This window comes from Melozone crissalis, unplaced genomic scaffold (assembly GCF_028551555.1).
Source record: "Melozone crissalis strain CALT ecotype California unplaced genomic scaffold, PUWL_Pcris_2 ptg000061l_1, whole genome shotgun sequence".
Taxonomy (NCBI): Eukaryota; Metazoa; Chordata; class Aves; order Passeriformes; family Passerellidae; genus Melozone; species Melozone crissalis.
The window spans coordinates 15902296-15925388 of record NW_026535839.1 but is presented as its reverse complement, the minus strand read 5'-3'; the positions used below and the strand labels follow the sequence as shown (position 1 = coordinate 15925388).

The following is a 23093-nucleotide window of genomic DNA, read 5'->3' as shown; positions in this document are numbered from 1 at the left end:
TAGTCTACTCAGGGAGAGCAAAAATACTGTTTGATTTAGGCTCTACAGATGCAATTTTAGTGTAATTCTCTTTATCCAAGTGTACTGAGCAGAAAATTATAGCAGAGACTGCTTGCAGTATTAGGCAGTGGATTTTCAAAGATGTCTAAAGAGATTTGGACAAAAGCCTCACTTTTCCTTCTTTGAAAATCCATCTCACATCTTCAAAAAGTCCTTTCAACTGCATTAATCTTTTTGATTGCAGCATGTGGTTAATAAGCCTGCTGCAGGAACAGCTACTTTTATGGTAATGAGAAACAAGAAGATGGAAATGCAGACTGACTATTGAAACATCAGCACTGATGATTGCAGGGAGCTTTAAAATAAACAAAAAGTATATAATGACAATTAAATGATTCAATAATTGGAACAATTATGCCTTGACAGTCAATGGATACAAAAGCAGAAGGTAAAAGGAAAGAACAGCACAGCTCTACAGCATAAGATGCAAGTCAGACTGAATTTGTAGCACATGGAGATTGGAAGTGACAGCAGCAGAACTCAGGTGCTTTCCATCTCAGCACAGATATCACCAGTCTAGGGCATCAGAAGAAACTTTGACCTTTTCACAGGGGAAAAGGACAGAATTCCCCTTCTCTGGAGAAACAGCACACATACCTTTGCATTCCTGCCCTCAGGGATGCAGAGTAGCGCCAGTCCGGGTTGGGGTGTTTTGGCTGTAGAAACAAAAGCCCAGGACAATGCTGTTAGTGGCAGTAGAACATGCTAGAAAACACCTGCATCTGGCTAATTTTGTCAGAAATACCTATATGGATATAGCAAATTTTTGTGAATTGCCAAATCATCCTATAAATTTAAAGAAACTTTCAAATGCGTGCACAGGGAGTGTCTGTGCAATAAACTTGTCTGCACACCAAGGCCTGTGGCTAGAGATGATCTCTGTGGAACAACATTTAATGCTGCAAACTGGTGGAAAGATATTTCATACATTCATCAACAGTTTGGGCATAGGATAAAAAAAAAACAACATCAGAAATCCAGAAAATACATTGTTTGTTTACCTGGTAAGGTGAGGAAACTCAAATTCCTGCACTGAATATTATCTGCCTGAGGGTGTATAAATGTGAGGGGACATGGAGCAGTGAGGTTTCTGCTGGAATTCAGAGTACTGCAGAGGACTGCAATGGATGGTATCAGATTTGCAGACTGCAGCAAGTCTTTTATTAAGGACAGACATGTCCATAATACCAAAACCTATTAGATTCTCCATATTCATGAGAGGGCATAAAAGGTAGAAGGGGAAAATAGCCAGCAATGCCCTCTGACCAACAAACCTCAGCATATGCTGATGTGCTGCAGCATGACTTGCTAAATAAGGAGTTAATTAAGAAATCCTCTGTTGATCAAAAATTGCTCCCAGAAAATAGGGGGAGCAATTGTCAGGGGACTGTCACTGTAATTTTCAACTCCAACCTATGAGTGCAAGCTCAGGTCCCTTAAAACTAAGCCCTGAGGACATACCAAGGTTATTTCTCAGGATACTAAAAACATTATTCTGTAGGTGATACTGTAGTGAGTGCTTAAGTTGAGGCACTGGAATCCAAAGACAGAACTTATATCCAAAAACATAATGGACTGCATCCATTCCTGATGTGTCTTGCACGGTGCCAATCACACAAATAATAAATGACAGTAATGGTTTAATTCTCTTCAAATTATTGGAGGCAGATCAGGAATGAATTTGACCCCATTACTTGAAAGAGAAAAAGAAAGTGTTGAATGTTCTAAATTATTTAAAGCCAACTTTATCTTTCCTCTTGAGGTTTGGCATATGCTTTTCCCTAGATCAATAGGTTTTATTCAAACAAAAATGGAGCAATTACAACTTACAGTATTGCTCTATCACCACACTTCCCAGGTCCAGCATCTCTCAAGGCTGAGATGCTCTTGGATGATGCACACATGAGTATTCTTTATGGTCTGAGCTACACAAAAGGGAGGAGGAGGCTGCTGTTTGCAGCCACACATTAAACATCTGTGCTAGCAATTTCCTTCCCATTTAGCCCCCTGTTCTCTGTCATGCTCAGGTTCTGCTGAGTTCAGCAGAAAGTGTTTTGACAAGAAGCCCATTATGCATGGTTCTAGTCTTTTCTGATTAATTCCATTTTGGCCTCAGTCCCAGGGATGTCAAAGCAACTCTAAAGTCAACCACGTAGTAACAGTCAATGAAAGAGGATAGAGAACACCACAGACTGATCAGAGCCTCTCCTGAGTTTGCCTTTCTTGAGTATGAAGGGTGCTAACACCAGAGGATTTGTCTTTTCTTCTGCTGGGGGATTTTTTATAGCAGGGGAACTGCTGGACTTCTTGTTCTATTTTGCAATTTGAGACGTGCAGGTTATTAACTTGTACAGGCTTGTAGGCAATGTGAGGAGGAGGAATCTTACCACAGTCCCAGACAAAACACAGATAAAGTGGGATTACATGAAAGCACTGAAAAAGTCTGACACGAGTTGGGTGGGAGTGAGAAAAGATGAAAACGCCACTCACTCACAGTACAGAGATTTTGGGGTTTTGGATGAGAACTTTCCAAATATTGGCTAGAAAACAAAAATCTCTGTTCTGTTTGCTATGGGACATCAGATCTTATATGGATGATGGTGGCAGGAGAAACTCATTAGTTAGAAATTAAACATTTTTTCACTTCACATGCATGGACCAAGACTTCTCATGTCAATATAAGAGAAATGAGGAGAGTGGTATTTCCAAGGGTTTCTGTCCAGAAACTCTGGCATTTTGTGGCTATTCCCAAACAGTTCTCTCTCTGCTATGACTCTTTGGGTAGGGCTGCAATGCTGTTCCCAGAGGAGCAGAAGAAGGAAGGATGAGAAAAATGTACTCTGGAGGTGGAACTATTACCACAGTTGACTGCCAGGGGCTGGGGTATTTTAAACTATGAAAAAATCAATATCTGTGACTTCTTTGTGAAGTCATTAGGGGAAGAACCAGAACACAAGGCAGTTGGGCAGCACTCTGCCTTTGTGCAGACCTATTTTCACCCAGTTTTACCATGTGCTTGCTGCTTGACTGGGTATTTTCAGAGCTCAGCAAGAGGCACATTTGTCCCACACTTGTGTTACCACAGGTCACTGTCCTGCAACTGACAAAATCAGTGAAATTTCTATTTTGTCAGCATAACTGGCTTCTCCTTGTGTTCTGCTACAGACTGTAATTCTTCCAGTTCCCTTGGCCATAAGTGAAAAGTTGTTTCAATACTTCTCTAAATGAGACTGGACTAGAAAAGCAATAAAGTGTGACCAGGAACAGAGGTTGAGCACAGCAGAAGCAGCAAACCTATTCAGCAATTCTGTTCTAAACCTATTCTCTCCCCAGCTCAGCTGCAGCAGTGCTGCTTCTTAGAAACCCATGAGGAATTCACAGTCTACATGGCTGGGTTGGTTTCTATCTCTGGTTAAGAACAGTCCACCCTCACCAGAGCCCTCCCTTAGCCTGACAGGGCAGCACCTCAGAGTGGAGCAGGGTCCTCAGGCAGTCCCAGGGGCTGCACAGCAGCTCTCTGAGGGCTCCTCTGCAAAGCCCTGTCACAGATGTGGCTGTGAGCAGTGCAGTGTGTCCCAAACCAACCCCACCAGGACAAGGCACAGCTGTGTGAGTGCACAGAGGGAGCACAAAGAGGAACAGAGGCTCTGAAGGGGTCCAGGTGCTTCCCAGCTGTAAATCCCCACGTTCTCACTATGTCACACAATGCTGATGGAGACAATATTGTTCCTTTTACCTCCCCACTCATTACAAGACTGTTTATCACAATCCAGCACATTCCACTAGGTTGAAGGCAATATTAGCTTGCCACTTCCCTCAGAGATTTTGGGAAGTCACATAGCAAGTCCAGCAGTCCTGTCAGCAGGTGAAAGAAATCCCATGACCCAGCACAGCAGTAATAAACCATTCCCTTTTTCCCCATCAGTTGTTTTTCCTGATTCAGTTACAGAACATCATCATCATAGTGTGGGAGGAGGCAGAATCTACCCAGGTGCCTAGAGAAGGGGTTTTCACTGCACCTCATGCCACCAGTTTGCACCTGCTGCTTCTTCCAGGCACCAAGCTCACATTTTGCCAACCACATAACCACAGACATTAATGGTTCTGGTCATAAACAACCAACCCCATTGGGAAGTCTGATAATGAGAATGTATAATGTAAAGCAGAGCCATCTTAGGAGCAAGAGAGCTCATGGAAAATGTCACACAGTTGTTTTAAGTGGGTTAACTGAAGAATCGTTTCACTGGTTTGTGGAGAATAAGTTTAGTTGAAAATGTATTGTTACAAACATTTTCCTCAGCTCTCTTTTTTATCTAATACAGTAAGAATTTCTCCCTGGGGTAGAAGAAATTTCTGATTTTTTAAAATATTGCCCAGATCCCATATTCAATGGATAAAGGCAAACACTACCTTTCACTTCAGTGCTTGCTAGAACAAAACCTGCTTGAGGTAGAGAAGCATGAATCAAATATTTACAAACAGTTACCAGATGCTGAGACTCCTAAAAACATCCTGCTTCATTCTGATTTCCACACAAATGCACAACAGAATGACATAAGGTATATTTATCAAATGGATCTGCTTTGAAGCATTAATAAAAGCCTTTTAGAACCACTAACCACATAAGGGTCTGCTTATTTTCCAGTCAGACAATGCTGACAGTTATGAGGAAACAGAGGCTTCTATTCCTGCTTTCCTTCTGTAAATGTTTAGAATTAACTTGATGTGGAGAACAAACTATTTTAAAATGTGTTTATCATTCAAGAAATCAAAACGGAAACTGGAAAAGGGTGTAATTAAAAAACCCAAAGCCTGGGAATGTTCATTTGCATTCCTAACTCTGAGAAAACTGAGGCGAAGGGAACAGACAAGTGCTTCTGTAAAGTACATTTAATGAGTTCCAAGAGGAGGAAAACACCTCTGCTTAATCTTGGATGCAGATTTCTGCTGGCACAGCAGAAGCCTCAAACCCAGTGCCTGAGTGCCCTGAAGCACAGAGCACTGTCCCTGCTCAGCTCAAACACTGCCATCAAACAAAAGAACAAACATTTATAGTTAACCTTTTCAATGTCAGCAGGGCTGGAGAATTTCTTAAAGGCTTAAGTTCTTGAACTGAGATTGTAAGACATTCCACCATTAATACTTTTAAATCCTCTGAGAGAAATCTCCTGGACAGACTGCTACAAACAATGCTCTGGGGTTACTGGGTTTAGACACTTCAAAACATGCTTCCATTTAAAGCAGTATCAAAATGTGTTCAACTCCACTGTTGATTTCTTTTTTCCATGTGTTTAGCAAGCTGGTTTTGAAGCAAAAAATACAGAGAAAGAGACAGAAGCAGAGCAAACAGCTCTGCTGTAAAATTCCAATGGATCTCCTGGGTCTTACTACCAACAGTGTGCAGGTTTTTCCACTTTCTTTAGAAGTGTCCACAGGGCAACAACCTTTTTTCTGACCAACACGTGAAACATCATATTTTTTCATCCACATGTGTCACCACACAAAAAAGGGTACAAGGAAATGTATAATATAAAAGAGTTTAGACCTATCCAGTATCCCAACTTGATAATTAAGAATGTTCCAGGCTGCCTTCAGGGACAGAAAACTCCTGTTAAAACATTTTGGTTTGATTGTTATTTCCTGCATTGAAGGGAAAAGGCTGTCATGAGATGCAAGGCACAAGAAATGAGCTTAACTGCTCAGGATGTAAGAACAAAACGGGAATGATGAAAAGAAAAACCAAGGACCAGACACTACCCAGACATCATTCAGCATCTTCACAGGAATTTGAGGAAACAGACTCCAGACTAAAGCTCTGAAACCCTTCCTGAAAATGACAGATCATCACTGCAGCAGTGCCCAGTAACAAAATCACAACTTTTCACACAACCTCTTCATAGAGTGTGCATCCCTCTTTTGAAAGTCAGGAGTCCAGGCTGCCCAGAATACTCACTGCACCTGAAATGAAGCCACAGAATTTTTTTTATCCCTTGATTTTGCCTTCACTGCCTGCCTGGTCCCTCTGCAGCAGTTATCTGATGAGAGAGCAATATCCATTAACCCTGCACTGCTACCCTTATCACCAGCCTCCCGACAGCAATAACCATGCCCAGGATTTTCTGTGCAGCTGCATTAGTACATTTCCTCTTTTACAAAACACCCTTGGTCTGAGTCATACTTATCAATCCAGAAAGGACTGTGCAGGTAAGCAGGGTGAGCACAGAAGCAGCAGCTACCTTGCAGAAATAAGATTCCATTCCACCATCACAACACTGGCAGTATAAAAGGAATAGCCACACAGGAGTCAGAATTTCACCAGGTACAAAAATGCCCCTACCTAATCTTAATGCACTTGTTTGCACTTCTACTGTATCCTTCTAATGGCCCAATAAAGTCAGTCACAACTTAATGTGATTATTAGCATCTTTGACCTTACCAGCAAATATGAAAGGAACCAAGACTTATTGCCCCAAATGTTACTGAGATTAATCCCAAATAACTTGGAAATATTTTTCCTCTCACTGTATAAACAATATTTCAAAAATATTAGCCACTGTAAAACCCTAGGTATGATTTTCTGCGCATAGCAAAACTGACCCCATCCTCATCAATGAAAAACCAGTAGAAAATCCATTTCCAAAAACTGTGTGGGGTTAAAAGAAAGGACCTGTTCATATTATCCAAAAGTAACACACAGATCAGAGACTGACTTTGTAAATTGGTGCAAGGACAATACTGCCTTGCTATGCCTCACAAGGGAAGGCACAGGCTCTTAAAGGCTGATTCAGAGTTCACTTTAACTAAAAAGAGAAACACAGTTCTCTGAAAATCTAATAATGCAAAGATCATTATCCTTAAAATGCAGAATTCAGTGTTGCTAAGCAATTGATGGCATCTTCAGTGCAAACACTGAGCTTGAAACAGGGGAAAGATGTGACTTTCCCTGGGTAATTAGCTAGGAACTAGTAATAAGTGAGTGCCATTACATTCAGCCATTTCCTCATATGCACATGGCCTTGATACATCTTTACAGAATGTCCTGCCACAGGACAGGTTAAGAAGCAGAAAGCAAAGAATTTGTGATGAGTAAAACTTGTCAGAACTTCACCTCTGTTTAAATCATACAGAACGAGTTCAATAATTGATTCCCCTTTTGCATGACAACTCCACACAGGCAGCACTCATTAGTTTGTTTCTATACATTAGTTTGTTCTATACATTTCTCTGCTTTTGTACTCCAAGTTTGGGCTGGCTTTTCTGCCAATGCCTGATCTCTGCTGGTAATCAAAACTTGCTAATTCCTTGCATTCAATGGAATGAGTCTCAAAATGTGATAGGAATCTCTTCATTAAACTGATTTCCTACTTGCATCCAAAGTGAAGTCATTTTCACTGCTTTTCTTCTTGCACACCTCCCACCCCAAAAATCAGCTATGAAGTGTGTATTTCACTCCTTGATTCCTCAGCATAGATGCCTACAGATCATGTCCCATATTCCCTCCTATATCAAACACATTCTAGGCATTTTATTACACTTAGAAAAATGTTAAGATACAAAAACTGCAGAGAAAGAGAAAAAGTACTTCCCCTGTACCCTGCCACTGTGATTTACAGAAAAACAGTGCATTAATTTTAAATGGATTAATGCTGAATGGATGATCATTACTCACTAAAAGCATTTTTATGGAAGACTTGCTGGCCCTTAAGATACGGGCATCTTTGCTCAACAAAAGCCAGTTGCTAAAGATGCTAATATCTTCATATGTGAAAAACTAGAAATGAATAAATAAATGAGTACTATTTCTGTGGTAAGAATACACAAGACAGGCTCCTTTCTATCCCACCAGTTATTTCCTTGACTTTCCCCTGTCTGGGGCATAGCACACATTAATGCACAAACTGATCCCACACTTGCCACAGTCCTATATCCCAATTATGGGATACAAACAACACACAGTAATGGCAGCATTTTCCTTTTGTGCACCAGAATTAGTCTCTCCTGTGAGTGCTGCTGAGTTCAGTCCCAACATGTGTAAAAAGGGAACTGCACAGATCATGCAAACCACACACCAACTGCAGGCTTCCTGCACGCCAGAATAAAGCAACCATTAATTCTTCACTGTGGGAAAACATTGACATGGCTGGTCAAACCATAGGTATTTAACAATTTTCAATAGCAACCCAGCAGGCTCGAAGTTATCACTCTGTAACTTAATGATGGTGACTTGCTGTAATTCTCTGCAAAGATGTTGCTGGGTTGCCACAGGCTAGAAAGCAGAAAACGCAGCATTGGGTAGAACAAACATTATCAGAGGAGGGATTGTAGTTTTTAGACAACTAAAACACACTCATATTAGCAAGATCCTTGCAATAATATTATTTTCTAAATCCAACAGATTTACTTAGGTAGGAAGACAGCAGAACAGCAAACATCCATAACTGCCATAAAGTACCCTTTTGATTTCAAAGCTAATCTGATTATTTTTTCTCCTGCAATATGAGTTTTCCCATCAAAACTGTAAGATTAGATATGTCATTCTTTAGCACTCTGTAGCAGCAGACAATTCTGGACAGGGAAGGATGCAACACTCAGTACAGCATTTGCTGCAGAAATGAGGTGAATCTTGAACACCAGACGCATATACTGAACTTACCAACTGCACCCTGAAAGTCTCAGTATTTACCTAGAAACAAAATGCATGGCATAGATTAGATGCATTATAACCAAGTGTCAGAGCTGAGTGTCAGCAAGCCCCTAAGGGAAAATGCTTCATCTGAGTTTCCCAGTTGGAACCTCTCCCTGGGTACAGATTTGCTCAGAGCACTGTGCAGACCATTTACCAAGGTAGCCTCACCTCATTAGGAGTAATGGAGTCATTTCTAAGTATGATCAGGTTTTGTGCACTCTGCCCACTTTGTCCTGTCAGATGCCTCTCAGTCACCACTGCAGAGGGACCAGTAGTTCCTGTTGGGCCACAGGTATTGTAAAACATGAAAGTGTCACTTCCTGATCCGGCAGTCAGGCAGGCCTTATAGCAGTAGGTCTTAGTGAGGGACCCATTGCCCCTCACTTCAATGAAATGGGGCTGCACTTTTAAACCTTGGGGCAATCTAGCATCAATGTTGTTGTTGGCCTGCTTGTACAATTCAGCAGGGCTTCGTTCTCTCACAGTACAGCACCCTGCACAGCAGGAGCTCCCATACGTACTGTATCTGTAGCACTTGATGATAGAAAGCCCAATGAGTGTGAAAAGGAAAACGAAGGAGATGGCGCTCAAAGCGATAATGAGATAAAGAGTGACCTCTGAGTAATTGCTTGGGCTTTTAAAGTGTCTTCTTCTATCAGGGATTATTTTGGAGACTCTGTCCACCACAGCAATAGTGATGGCTACTGATGAGGACATCGATGGCTCTCCATTGTCTCTCACCTCCACTGTCAGGTTGAAAGTGGGTGTGCTGTCCTCGCCCAGCTTGCGAGTAGTCCTAATCTCCCCAGTATGGAGCTCTATCCTGAACAAACCCGGATCTGAGGTTTGCACCAGGGAGAAGAACAACCAGGCATTTTGTCCTGAGTCCCCATCAATGGCTATAATTTTGGTTACCAAATATCCAGCATATGCCGAGCGTGGGATCATCTCCAGGGCTGCAGAAGTGTTGGTTGAGGTAGGATACAGAATCTGTGGAGCATGGTCATTCTCATCCACCACGTAGATGTAGACAGTGACAGTGCTGCTCAGTGGTGGGACCCCAGCATCCTGAGCCTGAACAATCACCTGGAACTCCCTCAGTGTCTCATAGTCAAAGGACCTGACAGCATACATGTTGCCACTGTCAGATTTAATGGAGACATAGGAAGCAACTGGTAGCCCTTCAATCTCTCCATCGAGCAGAGAATAGGACACGTAGGCATTTTTGGCGACATCTGGGTCAGTGGCTTTAATAGTGCACAGGAAGGCTCCGAGGGGGTTGTTCTCAGGGATGTAAACTGAGTACACAGGCTCCTCGAAGCGTGGAGGATTGTCATTGATGTCTGAGATCTCCACATGGATCACCTTCTGGGAGGACAGAGGGGGGCTCCCAGAATCAGTGGCAGTAACTGTGATGTTGTAGGCTGCTGCTGTCTCGTGGTCCAGCTTGCCCTGGGTGACCAAGGTGTAGGAGTTCTTGAAGGAGTTGAGAGTGAAGGGGAGGCCAGGGGGAATGCGCAGGCTCACCTGCTTGTTCAGCCCTGAGTCCTGGTCAGTAACACTCATCAGGGCCACCACAGTTCCTGACCTTGCATCCTCTGGCACTGGGCTGTACAGGGAGGTCAGCTGCACTTCAGGAGCATTATCATTGGCATCCACAATGTTGACCAGCACCTTGCAGTGCCCAGCCATAGAGACAGGGCCCTGATCAGTGGCTTGTACATAGATCTCATAGGAGGATGCCTCCTCATAGTCCAAAGTGCCATTAACCCTCACCTCCCCCGAATGCGGGTCCACACTAAAGAGCTGTCTCACCTTCTGGGGGGTGTAGCTGCCGAAGGAGTAGATCACATCCCCGTTAGAGCCCTCATCCGGGTCTGAGGCATTGAGTTTGACCACTAGTGTGCCAGGCAGGGAGTTCTCCAGAAGGCTCACGGTGTAGGTGGAGCGGTCAAAGGCAGGTGGGTTGTCATTGGTATCCACAACTCGCACAGAGATCTGAGCCGTGCCGGATTTGGGGGGATCCCCACCATCCACAGCAGTCAGCACCAGCTGCTGCAGGGCACTCTGCTCCCGGTCCAGCGGCTGCTGCAGCACCAGCTCCAGGAGTTTGCTGCCACTCTGGAAACCTTTGAGGTCCAGGGCAAAGTGGCGATTGGGGCTGAGCAGATAGTTCTGCACGGAGTTGGTGCCCACATCAGGGTCCTGGGCACTCTCAATGTGGAAACGGGCCCCGGGCACGGCAGACTCACTGATCTCCAGCCGGTAATCCTGGCGGGGGAACCGCGGCGCGTTGTCATTGATGTCCAGCACCTCCACCTCCACGTTGTGCACCTCGATGGGCTGCTCGATGACCAGCTCCAGGCTGAGGAAGCAGGAGGAGCTCAGCTCGCAGAGCGCCTCTCGGTCCATGCGCTCCCGCACCAGCAGCGCCCCGCGGCCCAGCTCCAACTCCAGGTACTGCCGGCCGCTGCCCGAGGTGATCCGCGCTCCCCGGGCCGCCAGCCGCCGCGGATCCACGCCCAGGTCGCTCGCCACGCTGCCCACGAAGGCGCCGTGCGGCAGCTCCTCCCGCACCGAGTAGCGGAGCGGCCCGCCCGCCGCCCGCCCGGCGCACAGCCCCAGCAGCAGCAGCGGGCCCAGCACCGCCGCCATGGCCGGGGCGGGGGGTGCCTACGGGAGCAGCCGGAGCTCGGAGCCGCCGAGCCCGGCCCCGGCCCGGCCTCACGCCCCGCCGCCGCCCGGCCGCCTCATGCAAGCGGCGAGCAGCAGCCGCCGGCCGCCCCCGGCTCCGCCGCCGCCCGCCCCATGCTCGCCGGCTGCGCGAAGCGGCGGCTCCGACCTCTCTCCCTCCGGCGGCTCTCAGGAGGATGAAGAGGAGGAGGAAGGAGGAGGGACCGGGACTTGCCGGATCCGCTTTCTCGTGCTCCAGCTGCTGCGCGGGAGGAGGCGGGGGTGGACGCTAAGCCGCGGCTGGCGCCGGTTCAGCACCTGGGCCGGGAACAGCGGCACGGCCGGCGCCGCCCCGCGCCCCGCCCGGCCCCGCCGCCCACGTGTTGCGGCCCCCGGAGCTCCGGGACCCCCGGCGCCCGTGGCCGCTGAGCCTGGAGGGGCGCGGCTCCCGTGCCGTGCCCGCCGCTCCTCGTCTCCGCCCCGGCTTCGCTGCTGAAGCTCCGGGGGCGCGGGGAGGCGGCTGGGGGAGCTGACAACGGCGTTCGCTTGTGGACCTGCTGCTGCTGCTGCGGCGCTGAATGAAGTACGCCCGCTTGAGAGGGTTAAATCAGCGCAGAGCTCCGAAAAAAAATGGGCTTCCAGCCAGGTCTGGTGCCGTTTAGTGTGCTGCTGCAGTGGGTTTGACGACCTCCTTGTTGGAGACCTGCCCCTCTGCTCCATCGGCGATTCATCCTTGCTGCAGCACCATCCCCCTGCCCAAGCTCTATGGGCACCCCTGAGCCGCTTGCCAGCTCCGCTCGGCGGAGAGAATTCTGCAAGTCACACCCATGAGTTACGAGCATTTAAGGTGAGCCTCAGTTTCTCATCCAATGCAATACACAGGCTCAAGGTGATCAGGTGCAGCTGCAGAGAAGGTGGAACATGATCTGTTTCCCAGTTCGAGTTTTTTCCTCCTCTCCCCTTGTGACAGAGGACTGACAAAAAACAGTCATGAAAATGAACAAACTCAGCAGTGGGGGTGGAGATGCTGCACCTGCAATGTGTTTTACCCCAATGGCAAAAGTCCCAGCAAAGACAATAAACTTAAACCACCTAAATCACTAATGAGACAAACCATAGGCTATAGTCCTCCAGGTAGGTGCAGCTATGTTGCACCTGCTACCCAATTGAGGAGCTCTTTCCCTACAACTGTTTCTTTCCCTGTTGTTTTTTTTTCCCCTTTTTTCCCCATAGAGACTTCTGGAACATCCCAAAAATCCTCTCCGGATTGGGCTGGTCTGATAAGGGGAGGGGTGACCCCAACATTCAGTTAAAACCTCTTTCATTGCCCTTTGTTGGCCTGGGCACCCCTCACCATGAGAACACTATAAGTCTCTAATGTTTTTACTCAAACACATCTGATGCACAAACCTCAGAGCACAACTGCCCTCACTCTGACTCAGCACCACTAAGGACTGCTACCAATATATCAGCTTTTATCTGTGGCCACCTCTACCAGAAGAGACAACATTACTCCATTTTGGCTTTTGGTTCCTTTATTCTCAGCCCATCTTTGTGGCTCAAATATTTGCTCTCACATTTATTCTGGTGTGCCCAGTACCTGCAATTACTGCTGTCAAACCACCTGTCCTGGTTTAGGGTAAATTTGGGAGAGAACCTCTGAAGGAGGTGTACTGTCACCCCAGGACACCACCCAACCCTGCTTTTATTTTTAAGTAGCATAAATGTAGGTCTGTGCAGACCAACAAGAGCAGCTAGAGATGCCAAATGCCTAGAACAACTGGAAAATTGCCCATTTCAACCAGTTGCCAGAAGCCAAACACTTAGAAAAAAATTAACTTCAATTTTTTGGCTAGGTACCCAGGTACCCACTTTCAATATCACAATATTCACAGATTCAGAACAAAATATCTTGACAGTCTCAAAAAAAAAAAAAAGCACCAAACAACAAAAGCCCCACCAAGCAAAACAGAAGAAACCCCCAGCCATCAAAGAACCCAATACCCTGCGGAATGCAGTAAAAATAAAAGTTATAGCAGCACTAACATACATGGACTATACAGCCATGTGTCAAACCAACTTGCCGCCATCATGTAAGACAGAAGCCTGAAGAGAGACACGCTCAGTTTTTCAAAAATCACACAATGATTTCACCAGACAGTCCAGAGATCATCTCTGCCCCACAGCTCCAGGTGTTCACGCCCAGAGTCCTCTAACAAACTTACAGAACAGCAATAAAAGCCCAAAAGCCCCAGCAACACTGGCAACATCTTAGGCCCTGCCTTAAAGAATTGGATAGTGAAAACTCTCCAGGAAATGGGCAATGCCCTGGCTGGGAGGTGATGGAAGATCAATCTCATCTCTGTAGGCCACAGCTTTCTAGCACAAGCTGATTTTACCCTGTGTGAATGAAACACATCAATCACACACCCTGAGGGGTTTAATGCCAGTAAAGAACCTTTCTCACTGTGCCTGACCCTCAATGGGTTACCTGTGACAGACATTCAGGCTCTGCTAAAGTGTATTTAACAAGGAGGGCTGATGAACCCCCAGCCCTGGCCCACCTCACTGTTTACACATTGCCTTGGTTCATCTTTTCTCTCACCCTGTGTCTCAGTGGGCAGCTGAGACTGTGCACAGCCAGTTTTGTAAAACACCACAGAACATAAAACTGAACAGAGATATACACATTCCATAATATTTTCATTCCCATCAAACTTATTTCTCAACCTCAAGCTCTTAGAAAATTTTTCTCCTACTTTCAGAATTGTAAAATACAAGATTGCCTGACCTCTTACCTTTTTTGTAAGTTTTATAGCACAAATAAAATATCACTCTGATAATCATTGTATAAATTGATACTATAGCTTGGCTTATTTACAGTAGCACTGCACAAATGTCACAGTCTTTCTCAAAAAGCTTGCTTTATGAAGTTAATGCTGACTACAGAGTGGATAAGTGATATACCAAAATGTGTTCTGCTCTGATTAAGTGTTCCCCAGGCCCTTTTAAATCTAAATAGAATTCATCAATGGTCATAATAATTTTAGTTATTTCTCTCAGCTTCAGTGTTAATGCTGAGTCAGTCCTGCAGGTTGTGAATTTAATTCAGGAAAAACTTCAATTGAGAAAACACTTCAGGATCTGGTCTGTAGTAATATTGATTTCTCTAGTAATAGACAAAAATTGAGACACAGAAAAATGTAACTTCAGTTTCAATTGAATCAAGGTTTAGGGGGCTTCCTAGTTTTCTTTTTTTCCCAGAGTTTTTCTTTTCAGTAATTTCTTGAAATTTCATTAAAGCATTAAAATTTTGAAACACCTTAGAATCTCACTAAAGAAAAATGTATGCATTTTTCAGAATTGTTTTCAGAACAATGCACATGAGCAAGAGAATCAGAATTCATCCCTGCAGCAAAGCCAGCTGATAAATCTGATAACCCCTGGAGTGGTTGGGTACTGCCTGTCTGCAGTATCTATATACACAGGCCTCTGCTATTTGCTGACATTCAAAAACTGCAGTGCTTTAATTAGCTTGGCTAAATTAAAAAGCACAAATACAAACATACAGGTGGTGCAAAGAATACTGATTTTATCAAGTCCTGCACAAGAAAATGAAGTATATCTCAAGATAGTGATACATTGATACGTATATACCCCAGCAGGCACTGTAATATAACTATTTCAGTATGGAAAATCCTCACATTTCCATGCAAGTCTTCCTTGAAACTGTTCTGCATATAGATATTCCTGAATTAGTAGCAGCCTGATGCAGTGCCACAGAAACATGTCTGTGCAGATTTTTCTCTTGGTAATGATACAATTATATACAGATACACCTCTGTAGGTATTTAGGCCCTTGAAAATTCATCCATTTCAAATCACACTTATACAAGTAATTTTATTTTTATAAAGTTTTAACAAGGATCTCATAAACTTGCTTGGGCAGCTATAAATTTGTGTTAAATTTGCTTCACTGCAGAACACCAGGCAGAGTCCCTCCTCTGGCTATTTCTGAGTCTCATACAGCAAAAGGAGAGAGAAACACATAATACAGACCAGGAAAATGTGGATGTACAACATGTAAACTGAAGAACTCCAAGGTGTTTTGACATCTGAAAAGACATTTCGCTTCTTTGTAAATAATTTCACTGACTCCTATTCCTTAAACATTTCATTCAATGACTCAGTGTCCTTTCTAAACTGGTGGGAAGACACCAGCTCCAAGCACTGGGCTCCAGATTTCTGCATGTACTTCACAGCACGCAGATTTTTAGTAGCAATGAGATTGCTTGAGTACTGAATAAAAACAGACATGGTTTCAGCCTACTGATACAACTGTGTGCAAAAAATATGGAGACAAGTTCACAAAATCCATAGTTTAGCCATTAACAAACAGGTAATTTGTGTCATTCTCCAGAAAAAAACTCAATTTCCTCTATGTGCCTGCTTCTATTTGGTGCCTGCAATTTGTCTGCCTTACTTAGAATTAAATCAAGTCCAGAGAAAGGAGCATCCATCAGTCATAGGCCAGATTACATCAACCAGAGTGGAAAACATTACCAATAAATTGTAAGGGAATGGTGACTTTGTGCAGTTTCTTATACACAGTTTTTTCCTGTGAGCACCATCTTCTAGTCCATGGGTACTTATGAAGTCAAGAAAAAAATATTTTGGTAATTTAAGGGGGACTCAGGCTACTTCTTCATTTCAACCCCATCTTTCACTTCATGTTCTTAGGATTCCTGGAATCTTCTGCAAACCTACTCACTTCAGTGAGGGCCCCCTCAGCTCTGAAGGAGACTGTACAGGGTTTTTCTGGTGCCTTCCCATGCCTCAAGGACTGTCTGAGCAGGAAGACACTGCCTGGAGATATGGCACCATAAAGGTCTGCATTCTGTATGGAATTTCCTGGGGATGTGGGATTCCCACTTCTCCTAAAAATGCCGCAAAATGCCTCCCTGAGGGAATGTGAGCTACTTATTTCTACACTCAATTTCTTCACTCCTATGCTCCAGTCATCTTCCACACTTGAATTACTTGTTGACAAGTCATCTTTTCATTTGGAACTTGCCTCTCCCATATTTGAAATACACAGATCCTGTGCCAAATTGCTCAGCTGGATTGGCTCTGTTCTTTCATGGCTTTCCTTAAATCCACTTTGCCATTGGTAGGAATCTAACTGGTGAAAATTTCTTTTTGTATCACAGGCATCTGAAGGCAGGCTATTTAAAACATTGCTGTTATGGGAACCAAGGCTGCTAAACAGCCAGAAAAATCCTGTTTGTATTTAGGTCACAATTTCTTTGCAATAATGTAACTTGCTTGTTCTAGAAAATGTCATGTAAAGAAATTGGGGTTGGAGTTTGCAGGGAGGTTGGTGTTACAATTTTCAATTGAGATAAACCACAAAGATACATAGAAAAAAAATTCCTTTTCTTCTCCTGCTCGCCAGAGTACATTCAATCATTTCTCACTCCTAGTCTAAAATTTAAGGATGGATGTGTCTGAGTCATTCTGTTTGTCTTCTGCTATCCTTTTCTGATGACTTTAAAATGCTTTTGTAATTTATTGCACATAATGTCATACGCTGTGCCATTCTAAATGGAAGGACATTAACAATGTGGACACCAACAAAACAACTTTCACCTTTCTAAAGTCACCACCAAGCCTGTAAGTGTTCCTTCTGCTGCCAAATACTTTCTTGAAGGTTTTGGTTGGTTTTTTCCTTTATCACCATTATCTCTCTCTGGAGACAGTCTTTACCACTTGGCCATGCAGGTTGAGATTCTCCAGCTCAGTCAGCCACCACTAAATTTCACCTTAGTGAACTTATGAGGCACACTGGAGTCAAACAAGTGTCTTCCAGCTAATTCTCAGCTCTGGCTACTGCTTTGCTCCATACTTATATTCACATGTGCTGCATGTCCCTCTTTAGAGTTTGAGTTCTGGGATAAGGTTATGAGGCAGTTCTGACCCTCCTGAAACTTCTCTGAATGTTTAATTGAATATGTACATATGAATTCATAAATGAGTAAGCACTAGCCTGAAAACTGAGGACTCAATTTAGTTTTCTGTTTTAAAGACCACTCCTGTGCTCAATTCCCTAAGAAGTGCCTTCATCAGAAGCCACAGGATGTCCACTCACTTTCTCCCTTTGTGTGAATTTTCCCATATTTCTCTCCCCTCAGCGTGCTAGGAGCTTTGCATTTGTCCTTGTGGCTATACAAGAAATACACTCTGTTCCAAAATGATGCTGATAAGGTATGCTGAGGTCTCCTTTCCCCTCATTTTTGTCTACACAATTCAGATAAAGTAGGAAGCTAAGCACCAAACAGTGGCACAGAACCAATGGAAATGGAGAGCTGGGTATAAAAATAGAGGGCAAGAATCAAAAGTACAGGCAAGGAGTAATATGAGGAACAGTCACCTTCTTCATTGCCAAGAAAGACCAAAGGCATTTTCTTTAGAGCCTGGCAGTGCCTGTCTTCAATATGGAAAAGAGGTCAGATTTGTATTATTAAAGACTGTACCAGTACCCAAGTACTGTGGATTCCCTCTCTTGGAAACACATGCTGAGTTACATCTATTAGCTTTATTTATACTCCCTGCTCACTCCCAAAGTGTCTCTTAGAAGTTAACAACCTAAACCTGAATCTGCCTGGTTTGGATGTAGCAAGGAACTGGCAATTTGATAGGTTTGAAACCACACTGTTTTAATGATGACCTGCGTTTGCCTTTGAGTCTGTTGGAAGTATTGACTGTCAATGCCCTAAATGTAACCTGCACACCTTGTGCTGGATCAGATTTTGCTTTTTGGGAGGTTGGAGCTTTCTCCACCTTCATTTGCACTTTTCTTTCTTGCTCTCCTGCTCACTAATGACTAAGGACTTTTCCAGGCTTTTTCCATTTCCTAATAACATCTCCATGAATTCTCTTAGTTCATGAAAGTACATCAAGGAACAGAATGATAAATTTAATTCATAAAAGCATATCTTAAATTTTTATTTCAATGCCTAATTTATTGAGACCTGTATTTGGGCAATCATGTTCAGTTTAGAGCCACAAAACAATGTGAAAATCTCCTTTCCTCAGCAGCTGCCCTGCTAAGGTACTAACAGGATTACCCCTTGTACTGAACAGTTAACTCATGCTTTTGTTATTCAGAGATGCTTTCACTGCAACTTCCTTTTACAAGCCTGCCTAATCCATCCTTAACACCTCTAAAATGTTGCAGACCTTTCACTGAGAGAGGGAGAGCCCAGCCCAGACTCTCCAGTCTCACACCTGCTGCCACTCTGCCTCCTGGTATTTTCAAAGCACCAGCTGAAGCAGGCAGTAACCTATTAACCTCTAACTGGGCTGGAATAGCAGGTGCATTCTCTCACCAAAGCACACCCACATGCAACTTCAGTCCCATGTGACAATTTAAATGTGACTTAAGTGCTTTGTGCTTATTCCCTAGACAGGAATTCCTTCCAACACACATTCACTGCAGCCACCCCAGGCAATCCAATTCACAAGTAGAAAGCTGAGGTGCACAACTGGAAGATGATTGGATCATGAAATGGAGGCATCTAAGCTCTGTTCATATTACTCAAAATATTTTTCTAGTCCTTTCTTTCTCTGTGACACAATGGTTTGAGTTGGAAGGGGCCTTAAAGCTCATCTAATTCCAGCTCCTGCCATGGGCAGGGATACCTTCCCCTATCCCAGGGTGCTCCAAGCCCCATCCAGCCTGGCCTTGGATATTTCCAGGGATCCAGGGGCAGCCACAGCTGCTCTGGGCATCCTGTGCAGGGCCTACCATGCTCACGGGGAAGAATTTCTTCCTACTCTCTCCACATCTCTACTCCAAAGAGGGAGGTTAGCTCTGAACTACAAGGGTCTGTTTGAAACCACCAAGACATTCTCACACAGCACCAAGCTACAACTTGCTCCTGAAGTTAAATATGTAAAGCAGCACAGAAGTGATGGGCAGATTTCCTCAATCTAAAATCAGACCCAAAATGCTCTTATACTGAGTTGTACAGAGCTGCCCTAAATTTCTCAAATTAATAGAACAAGTTCTACTTAATCAGACTTAAAAGTCTAGCAATGACTTTCCCTTTCAAGGTTATATTTTAGAATTAACTGCTTGATTGCTCTTTTCTTGGTGTTGGACAAAGTCAATGTCAACTTTGCCAGGAAATTCAATCATTACAGCAATGCTTTTTGAAACATAGAAGTGAAGCAAATCATGACCTCTACCCGTGGCTGGTGCAGTCAGACAGAAGTCCCAAGCTTTCTGCAGTCAGATGCTCAGCCATCACCAAGCCAGAGCTGTTGATATATCATGGACATTCCTTGCTGTAGAATGGATGAGCAGCCAGAGGAACAATGAAGGTGATGCTCTGGGCTTCCAGAGTTCACCAGCACAGACACAGGTTGGTTACAGGGTGTTTGCACTACACCTGTCACAACAGACCTGTCAGATATGGAGTGGAGTGAACCCCTGCACCTCTTTCAGCATTTCATGGGCTCAGAATTAGTCATTGTTTAAATTTGCAATTCTCTGTGTGGTGGGAAGGAAGAAACTTGACCCCAAGGACAAAGAGAATCACAGAATATCCTGAGCTGACCCAGAAGGATCATTGAAGTTCAACTCCTGGCCCTGCACAGGACACCCCAACAATCCCACCCTGTGCCTGAGAGTGTTGTCCAAACACTCCTTGAATTCTGGCAGGTTTGGTGCCTCAAACACTGCCCTGGGAGCCTGTTCCAGTACCCAACCATCCCCTGAGTGAAGAAAATGTTCCTAAACCTGCCCTCCACTGGTCACCAGAGAGCAGAGACCACTGCCTGCCCCATAAGGAAATTGTGGACTGCTATGAGATCTGCCCTCAGCCTCCTCTTCCCCTCTTTTCTCCTCTTGGGGAAAATCTCCACCACAGAATCCACCCAGCTTTTAGCACAAAAGGCTTTGCTGAGCACCAGGGGCAAACACCCAGGAACCCTCTACTCTCACCCCCTTGCAGCTGCACATCTTCTCCTGCAGCTCCGATACACGTGTCCCATCTCATGCAGCCAGATAGAAAACTAAACCCCTTCAACTCTTTTAAAGAGCAGCTGAAAGCCATAAAGGAGGCAGGAGGGGATTAGAGTGCAGACTCCATAAAACACACTGAATATGCGAGGATTTTTTAATAAGACCAGTACTCTGCTCCACAGCTTTCTGTATTTCATGTATCTGCACGGGAATGGCTAAGCAAGGAAAGTAGGGCAGGAAAATATTTCATTTTGTTTGCTAATTCTCGGCAGGCATTTCTGAGCTTAGAAGATTTTTACTTCAAATCCTATTACAAAAAAATCCTTCTGCCCAAACTGTGCTGTTCTTGGACTATTTATAACCTATAGCCACGTATATGATGGACAAAATGTTAATACTGCAGATTCTGCTGATATTATCTGACCTCAGGACACATCCCATTGATTTCCTTACTCAGCAGAACCAGGAGCAGCATTTGACCCTGACTTACACTCTCTGCTAAATGATTTTGGTTTATATTTGTGTTTCTCTGCAGGGTGCTGGCACATAGTGAGATTCCACACCCTCCTTGCTCTATTCTCTCTTAAATAGACACACCAAAGCTTGGGGTTTTTTCTTTTTTTTCCTGTTGACTTGGAATCTATATTCCAGCCATTTTATGCCATTTACTGCACTTTTCAATCTCAGTCTTATTTAATAAGGATATCAAAACAGCACAGAGGATTGGATTCCAGCTGTGCACTTCCAAGTAGTACCTGATAATGTACCAAAATAATCTGATAATAACTCTATGCAAAAAAGCCCCAGCAATTATTTTGCTTCCTCCTTTTTTGTGAACACTTTATCACAGTTTGAGTTCATTATGTGTAACTAATCTGAATTTTTCCTGTCTTTAATCCATGACTTGCACCCATTTACTTTCTCTCCTTTTGCATGCAAAGATTTGCAAAAAAATATATATTTAGGATTAGTATAAAGCAGTATGATTCTAAGTGTGTGCAAATGTTCAAGCACACAAAGAAAATACAAAACAATGAATAACAAGAAAACAATGCATTAATTGCTACAGAGGACCCTACATGAGGTTTTAATCCAAATCAATGAAGAGGGGGAAAATTACCTAAAAAAAGGTGTAAAGAAGATAGAGAACTGAAGCTTTAAGATGCACAGTGGGGAATATAAGAGAACTGCGAAATTAAAGAATTTTGCTTAAGACTATAAAAGGTGAAAGAAAACAATGATGGAAAAGATCCCAGAGAGCACCCATTGCTAATGGGCATCAATGGCAAGTCCGAGATCAGTCTCTTGTGACAACTAAACGAGGCTGTGAGCCATGACAGCCAATGTCCCTTGTCCCAAAGCACTGCACACAAGTGATCCTGGTCACCAGTGACCACCAGGCACTGATGCTTGGGACTATGTGGGTGTGAGTGTGCAAAATCTACCAAGAAAATGAGTGAGAGTGGGAAACTTCAGGAATTTGCAGAATAAAATCACTCTTCCCTACCACAAGGTCTTACACTCACTTCTGTCATCCTGATTTTCTGCAAAATAATTCCAGATTCTTCTGTGCAAGACTCAGTTCATACAGACCCTGAGAGGGGCAAGAGTTCAGTCTGAAAGGATGAGGCTGATGCCAGAAGATGCTGTGAGCAACCAAGCACAGACAACATTGTGTGTAGGGGCCCAGAGAAGGAAAAGCAATAATGGTTTTTACAACCCAGAGGGACTTTAGGAAAGGGATGAGGCACAGTGGTATGAGGTCTCTGCTCCAAGTCCACCTCCCTACCCACACACAGACACCAGGTCCTGCATCCTTCCTCAGCATCCCTCAGTGTCCAGCATCACTGCTGCTATTGCTGCTGGAGAGCAGGACCAGCTCCAGGCAGCTGGAGGGGTGCAAGGAGCAGAGCAGGGGGGAGATGAGATGGGAGAAGTCAGCAACACCTCTGCACTCACCCCCTGGATGGGCACAGAGACAGGGAATGAGGCAGCAGGGAACAGATTTTAGGAAATACAAGAACTGTAATATCAAATACCATATTTAAAAAAGTGTTTGGCTGCATGGCATGAAAAATATCCTGTGTTGTGCAGGCTGACAGGCACACCTCAGGGTGAAACAGTGGCCAAGGGATTAAGATGATGGTGGAAAGCCACTGATCACAGCTGTCAAGTTCAGGACCTGTATGCCCAGCCTCAACACTGCTGTGACAGCTCTGTCAGACTCACCAATGCAACAAATCCACCTCTGATTTATGGCATCTGAGAGCTCTTGGAAAGGGGAGCAAAGGAAAAGGGAGATGGAACATATGAGGTGGGGCAGATTATGAAGCTCAGAGGAAGGCTTGAGAATTAGTGACACTCATGCAGTAACAAGAAGGAAAAAAACTGCCCTGGAGCTAAACTGGGGCTTTGGAAATCAAGAGAAGACAAAAGCGAGGTGGAGGCAGAGGAAATTGATCACACATCATAAGAGCAGGAAGTCAGGGGAGCTGGGTTCTGCTCACTGTTACATCAGGCCCTTCATGACTTTTGGCAAGCCTCTTAATTGGTTCCTAAGATGTCAGCAATATCTGGGCTCAAATGGCCACAGCAAGGTTTAAAGCACTGCTGCAAAGGATACTTGGGTATTCTCAAGCAATAAGG

At 44.3% G+C, this 23093-nt stretch overlaps 1 protein-coding gene across 4 annotated transcripts in view; it reads right to left on the bottom strand.

The window, feature by feature from the left end:
• Nucleotides 1–23093, bottom strand: part of LOC128944616 (protocadherin alpha-C1-like) — a 101652-nt gene that overhangs the window by 40589 nt on the left and 37970 nt on the right. For all 4 annotated transcript variants that reach the window (XM_054287961.1, XM_054287964.1, XM_054287962.1 and 1 more), the window contains exon 2: nt 658–716. In XM_054287961.1, coding sequence (XP_054143936.1) covers nt 658–716 — 59 coding nt within the window. The remainder of the gene's footprint in view (nt 1–657; nt 717–23093) is intronic.